Here is an 8493-nt window from a genome sequence, read left to right as displayed (position 1 = left end):
GAGAAGGACGCCCCCTCAATTACCCTAGATCGGTTCCCGCAGACGCAATGTGGGGAAAAGGGGCGGGGCAAGCCCGGCCTGAGATATGAATATACAAACAAAGATGTTATTATGCAAATGATTGAGTGACGCAAAAACTTCCCGCACTGCCGGGGAGAGGCGGGGTTATGCAAAATAGCGGCAAGGACAGAGGGAGGTGCATGCTGGGAGGGTGATTTATGCGGAATTTCGGGGTTCAGAGGGGTCGGATGGTGCGGGATGAGAACGGGAAGTGAGGGAGAAGATGAAGAAAAAATTTTGGAAACGGGACAGGAAGGGCTGGAGGGCGGCGCGGGGGCGCCCGTGAGCTGCGAGCGGGGCGAGCGGCGGCGGGCGCGGGGCGCGGGCAGGAGCCGGCATCGCTTCTCGGCCTTTTGGCTAAGATCAAGTGTAGTATCTGTTCTTATCAGTTTAATATCTGATACGTCCTCGATGAGAGGACTTCATATTAAACGGATTTTTGGCTCTGGGAGTTGGATCCGGAGCTTGCTCCCTCCGCTCCGCGCATCGTCCCGGTATTGCAGTGCCTCCGGGAACGGTGCACCCCCACGGGGACCTTTCATTAGTGAAAAACAGATTAGAGATCTTGCTTCACTGAATTTTTAACTCCAGTTTATGTTTTCTTGCTTGTTTTAGTGCTCAGATTTATTTCGTAGTCGGCCCGCGGGTTCCGGGTCCGGCCGCTCCGGGTTTTCCTCACGTCCCCACACAGCGCGCTGTAAAATGGCGGCTCCCTCCCCGCGCCTCTTTTTGGGGTTAAACTCCGTAATTTCGGCTCTTTTTAAAAGAAATTGGAGTTTTAGGTGGAGAATAATAAATATTAATAATGTAAAAAGGAGCGTGTAAGGAGTTTGAAGGGTTTTATTAAATAAATCCGTGAGGGGAGTTAGGCAGAGCGAGGGGGGGCCACGCGTGTTTCCTGAGGGGACCCGGCCCAGTCTCCGCCTCCGCGCTTCTTGCGCGCCCGCTCCCGATTTCAAACAGAACAGATCTTGTTTATTTTCTGTATTTTACACATTTTTAACCCTTTATCCTCTCCCTTCCCACCAGCGCGCCGCGCGCTTTCCCCCCTTCATCCACCGAAACAAAATGGCGGCGGCGCGGCGGGCGGGAAGGCGCGCGTGAGGAGAGCGCCCCCCTCGCCCTCAGCCACCAATAGGAGCGCGGCTTTTCGCCGTCGCTGGGCAGAACAGCGCGCTCGGGGCCAATCAGAAAATCGGAGCGGCGGGCCCGGGCCGCGCGCGGGGACGGAAGGGAGGGAAGGGGCGAAGCCGCCGCCACAGTCGCGGCGGCCGCTGCGCACGTAGGTGGGGCTGAGGGGGAGGGGGAGAGCGCGAAGCGCGCCTGCGCGCCGCGCGGGAGCGCCTCCCCGCGCATGCGCCGCGCCTGCGCGCTGCCGCGGCGCGGGCGGGGTTTGCGCCGGCGCGCAGGCGCGGCGCATGCGCGGGGCGGGCGGCGCGCGGCGCGCGGGGGGGCGCGGCTGAGGGGCGGCGGCGGCGCAGGCGCGGCTGAGGCGGCGGCGGCGGCGGGAGCGGGACGGGCCCGGCGATCGCTGCGCGCTCCGGCCGCCCCCTCCCCGCGCCAGCGGCGGCGGCCCCGCCTCGCGCTCTCGCTCTCTTCTCCCCTTCTCCCCCCCCCCTCCTCCCGTCCCTTCTCCGCCCCCTTCCTTCCGCCCCTGCCCTCCCGCAGTCCCCGCCCCGCGGCCTCGGGGCCCGGCCCGGCCTCGCGCTCCGGCCTCGGCGCCGCCGCCTCAGCGCGCCCGCGCTTCCGCTTCCCTTCCCCCCCCGCCCCGCGCCCCTTCCCCCCCTCCCTCCCCTCACACCGGCCCCGCCATGGACGTGAAGCGGCTGAAGGTGACCGAGCTGCGCGCCGAGCTGGGCCGGCGCGGCCTGGACGCCCGCGGGCTGAAGGTGGAGCTGGCGCAGCGGCTGCAGGAGGCCCTGGACGCCGAGATGTTGGCGGCGGGGCCCGAGGAAGGCGGCGGCGGCGGCGGCGGGGGAGGCCCGGCCGCGGCGGCCGCGAGCTGCGCGGGGGAAGCGGGGCCGGCGGGAGCCCCGGGCGGGCGGCCCCACGGCGGGGAGGAGGAGGAGGAGGAGGAGGAGGAAGAGGAGGAGAGGAGGAAGAGGAGGAGGAGGAGGACGAGGAAGCGCTGCTGGCGGATGAGGACGAAGCGGCCGCCGCGGCCCCCGAGGCGGCCCCGGCCCAGCCCGGCCCCCCCGGGGAGGAGGAGGAGGAGGAGGAGGAGGAAGAGGAGGCGGCCCCGGCCGAGCCCGCGGCGCCGGAGCCGCTGCAGCCGCCGCAGGACGAGGGAGCGGCGGCCGCGGCCGAGCCTGAAGCGGCCGAGGGAGGAACCGGCGGCGGCGTGAACGGGGCCGAGCGGCCGCCGGAGGAGGCGCCCAGCGGGGATGAAGCGGCCGCGGCCGAGAGCAAGGAGGAGGAGGCGGCGGCGGGTGAGCGATGGGGCAGAGACGGGAGCGGGGAAGGGACCCGGGGCCGGGAATGAACCGGGAAAGGAGCCCCCAGAACTGGGAAAGAACCGGGAAAGAAACCCCAGAACCGGGAAAGGGACCGGGAAAGGAAACCCCAGAACCGGGAAAGGAACCCCAGAATCGGGAAAGGGACCGGGAAAGGAAACCCTAGAACCGGGAAAGGATCCGGGAAAGGAACCCCCAGAACCGGGAAAGGATCCGGGAAAGGAAACCCTAGAACCGGGAAAGGAACCCCAGAATCGGGAAAGGGACCCCAGAACCGGGAAAAAACCGTGAAAGGGATTCCAAGATTCCCGGCAGGGATCCTAAAAATTGTGAAAGGGACCCTAAAACCTGGAAGGAACCGGGAAGGGAAATCCTAGAACCGAGAAAGGGACCCGAGATCCCCGGCCAGGTTCTTAAAAATTGGGAAAGCACCTCCAGACCCTCGGGAGGGATCCCCAAAAGCGGGAAAGGTCCCCAGATCCTCGGGAAGGTCCCAAAAACCCGAAGAGAACTCGCGGGTGTTTTGGAGGGAAGCGGGAAAAGAACCTTGAGATGCTCGGGAGGGATCCTGAAATCGGGGAAAAGAATTCCCCAAAATCGGGGAAAAGAATTCCCCAAAATCGGGGAAAAGAATTCCCCAAAATCGGGAAAAGAATTCTTCAAAATCCTGGAAGAATCTCCAGGATCGGGAAAGGAACCGGGAGAGAACTTTGGGATTTTCGGGAGGGATCTCAAAAGCCGGGAGAGAATCCCCGAAAATGGGAAAAGAACCGGGAAAAAAAAAAAAATCAAAGATCCGGGTCAGAACCTCGGGAAGGATCCGAAAAACCGGGAAAAAAAAACAAAACTGGGAAAAAAAAAATTCACAAAATTCTCATTTTCCCCAAAAAAATCCTAATCTCGGTCCCATTCCCAAATTTTGGGGGGAGAATCCCGGAGATTTTTTTTTTTTTTTTTTTAGGATTTTATTCCATTTTTAAATGTCCAGAAATTGGGATAAAATCCCATTCCCGATCAGGGATTTCGAGATTTTTGGGGGAAAAAAGCGGGAAAAAGTTGAGTTTGGGATTTTTTTGGAGGATTGAGGGGGAATCAATCAATGGAATTCCTGGAATCAACAAATTCCGAGTTGGGTTTTGGGAGAAGAGCCTCGGTTTGGAGGGAAAATGGGGAAAATTTGGGGGTTTTAAGGAAAAAAATCAGAGATTTTCAGAAAATTCAGGTTTTGAAAGGAAAACTCCTGATTTTTATCAATTTTGGGTGGAAAATTCCCAGTTTTGAGGAGAAAAATTTGGAATTTGGAGAAAGAATTCAGGGGGAAAATTGGGGAATATTTTAAGGGGAAATCTCTGGGTTTGGGGAAAGTTTTGGGACTTGGAGGGGAAAATTCTCATTTTTAAAGGAAAAATATTGATTTTTGATGGGAAAATATTGATTTCTGAGAGGAAATACTGATTTTTGAGGAGAAAAATCCTGATTTTGGGAGGATTTGTGGAGCATGGATCATCATGGAACAGAATTTTATTTGGATTGAAGTGAAATTATTCCCATTTTTATCCCAAACTTGGATTTTATGGAAATATTTCCAATTTTGTTGGAGTTTTAGGATTTTTTTTGCCAAGAGAGGGAAAAATTGTGATTTTTTTCTGTTTTGTTGGGGTTTTTTTTGCTGGATTTATTCATTTTTTTAATTTGGATTTTCCTGTTTTTAATGAACCAACGAACCTTGATCTGGAATTTTTCTTTTTCAGTGAAAAATCCCAGGGGAATTTTTCATTTTTTAAGGATTTGAAGCATTTTTGTGGCTTTTTTTACCCATTTCTATTTCCCAGGGTTGAATTTTTCTGCTCTAAAACCCAGAAAATCCATTAAACCTCCAAGAGTTTCATGGAATATTTTTAAAAATTCATTTTTAAAGAAAAAAATTGGAATTTTAGCCACTTTTCAGCCCTCTAAAAGCCAGGAAAGCCCAAAATTTTCATGGAATGTTTTGATTTAACTCAGTTTTAATGAAAAAAAAAAATTTTTTTACATCTTTTTGCTGCTGTAAAACCAGGAAAATCCATTGAATCTCCAAGGTTTTCATGGAATGCTTTGATTTAGTTGATTTTTAAGAAAAAAATCTAAATTTTAGCCACATTTCAACCTTCAAAACTTGGAAAAATCCCTTAAAGCTCCAGATTTTAATGGAATTCTTCTGTATAATTTGATTTTTAAGTAGAAAAATTGAACTTCAGCCAGATTTTATTTCTCTAGAAACTGGAAAATCCATAAAAACTCCCAAATTACTTGTTTTGATTTATTTTGAAGGAAAAAAATAATGGGATTTTAACTCTTTCCTGAGCTTTTAAAATAACCCCTTCAACATTGGAAGTTCCATTGAAAATAGATTCAATTCCACTTAAAAAAAAATTAAATCTGAATTTAACTTTTTTTTTTTTTTTTTGCCTCATGAAAAACCAGAATCTCAAACTGTGTTTGCTTTTCCTGGGAAAATCCTGAATATTTTAGGCTGGGGTTGATAAAATTGTGAATATTTTAGGCTGGTATTAGTAAAATAGTGAATATTTTAGGGTGGGATTAATAAATTCTGAATCTTATAGGGTGGGATTGATAAATTCTGATTATTTTAAGGTTGAATTGATGAAATCCTGATTATTTCAGGGTGGGATTGGTAAAGTTTGGGATGTTTTAGGGTGGGATGGATGAAATTTGGGATGTTTGGCTGAATCCCAGGATGTTTTAGGGTGGGATAAATGAACCTTTGGAGTGTTTTAGGATGGGATCAATGAATCCTGGGATGTTTTAGGGTGGGATTGGTAAAATTTGGGATGTTTTAGGGTGTGATCCATGAACCCCAGGATGTTTTAGGATGGAATAAATGAAACCTGGGATGTTTTAGGATATGGCTGATAAATCCCAGGATATTTTAGAGTGATATCCATGAACCCCAGGATGTTTTAGGATGGGATAAATTAATCCTGAGGTGTTTTAAGATATGGTTGATAAATCCTAGGATGTTTTAGGGTGATATCCATGAACCCCAGGATGTTTTAGGGTGGGGTAAATGAAATTCCAGAATGTTTTAGGGTGATATCCATGAACCCCAGGATGTTTTAGGATGGGATAAATGAATCCCAGGATAGTTTAGGATGGGATAAATGAATCCTGGGATGTCTTAGGGTGGGGTAAATGAAATTCCAGGATGTTTTAGGATTGGATTGGTGAATCCCAGGATGTTTTAGGATGGGATCCATAAAACCTGGGATGTTTTAGGATATGATTGGTAAATCCAGAATGTTTTAGGGTGATATCCATGAAGCCCAGAATGTATTAGGGTGCAATAAATGAATCCAGGATGATTTAAGAAGGAATAAATGAATCCTGGGATGTTTTAGGGTGCAATAAATGAACTCCAGGATATCTTAGGGTATAATAAATGAAATCTCAGGATGTTTTAGGCTGGAATAAACGAATCCTGAGGTGTTTTAAGATATGGTTGATAAATCCCAGAATGTTTTAGGGTGATATCCATGAACCCCAGGATGTTTTAGGATGGGATAAATGAATCCCAGGATAGTTTAGGATGGGATAAATGAATCCTGGGATGTCTTAGGGTGGGGTAAATGAAATTCCAGGATGTTTTAGGATGGGGTAAATGAAATTCCAGGATATTTTAGGATGGGATTGGTGAATCCCAGGATGTTTTAGGATGGGATCCATAAAACCTGGGATGTTTTAGGATATGTTTGATAAATCCAGAATGTTTTAGGGTGGTATCCATGAAGCCCAGAATGTATTAGGGTGCAATAAATGAATCCAGGATGATTTAAGATGGAATAAATGAATCCTGGGATGTTTTAGGGTGTATTAAATGAAATCCCAGGATGTTTTAGGATGGAATAAATGAATTCTGAGGTGTTTTAGGATATGGTTGATAAATCCCAGGATATTTTAGGGTGATATCCATGAACCCCAGGGTGTTTTAGGGTGCAATAAATGAACCCAGGGTGTTTTAGGGTGGGATCCATAAAACCTGGGATGTTTTAGGGTGGGGTAAATGAACTCTAGGATATTTCAGGTGAAGTAAAAGAAATTCCAGGATTTTTTTAGGATGGAATAAATGAGTCCTGGGATGTTTTAGGATATGGTTGATAAATCCCAGGATATTTTAAGATGGGATCAATGACCCCAGGATATTTTAGGGCAGGATAAATGACACCAGGGTGTTTCAGGATGAATGAAATCCCATGATGGTTTAGGCTGGGTTTGATGAACCCCAGGATGTTTTAGGGTGGGATAAATGAATCCTGGGATGTTTTAGGGTGTATTAAATGAAATCCCAGGATGTTTTAGGATGGAATAAATGAATCCTGAGGTGTTTTAGGGTATGGTTGATAAATCCCAGGATGTTTTAGGATGGAATCAATGAAATCCCATGATGGTTTAGGCTGGGTTTGATGAACCCCAGGATAGTTTAGGATGGAATAAATGAATCCTGGGATGTTTTAGGGTGGGATAGATGGAATGCCAGGATGTTTTAGGATGGGCTTGGTGAATCCCAGGATGTTTTAGGATGGGATCCATAAAACCTGGGATGTTTTAGGGTGGGGTAAATGAACTCCAGGATATTTCAGGGTGAAGTAAATAAAATCCCAGGATGTTTTAGGATGGAATAAATGAATCCTGAGGTGTTTTAGGGTATGGTTGATAAATCCCAGGATGTTTTAGAGTGTGATCCATGAACCCCAGGATGGGATCAATGACCCCAGGATATTTTAGGGCAGGATTAGTGAACCCCAGGATGTTTTAGGATGGGATGAATGAAATCCCATGATGGTTTAGGCTGGGTTTGATCAACCCCAGGGTATTTTAGGGTGCAGTAAATGAATCCAGGATGATTTAAAATGGAATAAATGAATCCTGGGATGTTTTAGGATATGGTTGATAAATCCCAGGGTGTTTTAGGGTGGGATCCATAAAACCCTGGGATGTTTTAGGGTAGAGTAAATGAAGTCCAGGATATTTCAGGTGAAATAAATGAAATCTCAGGATGATTTAGGATGGAATAAATGAATCCTGGGATGTTTTATGATATGGTTGATAAATCCCAGGATGTTTCAGGGTGGGATCAATGACCCCAGGATAGTTTAGGGCAGGATAAATGACCCCAGGATATTTTAGGATGGGATCAATGAAATCCCAGAATGGTTTAGGCTGGGTTTGGTGAACCCCAGGATATTTTAGGATGGGATCAGTCAACCCCAGGATATTTTGGGGGTACAATAAGTGTCACCCCAGGGTGTTTCAGGGTACAATGAGTGACCCCCCAGGATATTTTGTGGTACAATGAGTGACCCCCCAGGATATTTTGGGGTGCAATGAGTGACCCCTGAGGATGTTTTGGGGTACAATGAGTGACCCCCAGGATGTTTTGGGGTACAAAGAGTGACCCCCAGGATATTTTGGGGTACAAAGAGTGACCCCCAGGATATTTTGGGGTGCAATGAGTGACCCCCAGGATGTTTTGGGGTGCAATGAGTGACCCCCAGGATATTTTGGGGTGCAATGAGTGACCCCCAGGATATTTGGGGTGCAATGAGTGACCCCCGGCCTTGCAGGGGAGGAGGAGGACAAGGCCAAGGCCCCCGAGGAGCGGCGGGGGCTGAAGCGGCTGCGGGACGAGAAGGACGAGCACGGGAGAGCGTTCCACGAGTTCCGCGAGGAGGCCTACACCAGCAGGTGGGGGAGGGGCGGGGCGGGGGGCGGGGCTACACCAGCAGGTGGGGGAGGGGCTACACCAGCAGGTGGGGGAGGGGCGGGGCGGGGCGGGGGGCGGGGCTACACCAGCAGGTGGGGGCGGGGCTAAATGAGGGGGGGCAGAGATGGGAATGTGGGAGGGGCTAAAATGTGGGAGGGGCTTAAATGGGGCGGGGTTATGGGGATGGGTTAAAATGGGGCGGGGCTATGGGAATATGGG

At 49.5% G+C, this 8493-nt stretch overlaps 1 protein-coding gene and 1 non-coding gene across 2 annotated transcripts in view; both read left to right on the top strand.

Annotated features, from left to right (window-relative positions):
- Nucleotides 1–397: 397 nt before the first annotated feature.
- On the top strand, nt 398–588 carry LOC130263508 (U2 spliceosomal RNA). Its single transcript, XR_008842347.1, has one exon. It is a non-coding gene; the product is annotated as a U2 spliceosomal RNA (small nuclear RNA).
- An 826-nt stretch (nt 589–1414) lies between these two features.
- BSCL2 (BSCL2 lipid droplet biogenesis associated, seipin) overlaps nt 1415–8493 on the top strand; it is a 13852-nt gene continuing 6773 nt past the window's right edge. Inside the window, exons 1-2 of the mRNA XM_056509944.1 lie at nt 1415–2489; nt 8135–8255. Of these exons, the coding sequence (XP_056365919.1) occupies nt 1415–2489; nt 8135–8255 (1196 nt within the window). The remainder of the gene's footprint in view (nt 2490–8134; nt 8256–8493) is intronic.

The sequence above is a fragment of the Oenanthe melanoleuca genome, chromosome 25 (genome assembly GCF_029582105.1).
Source record: "Oenanthe melanoleuca isolate GR-GAL-2019-014 chromosome 25, OMel1.0, whole genome shotgun sequence".
Classification (NCBI taxonomy): Eukaryota; Metazoa; Chordata; class Aves; order Passeriformes; family Muscicapidae; genus Oenanthe; species Oenanthe melanoleuca.
This window is presented reverse-complemented; position numbering and strand designations above follow the sequence as displayed.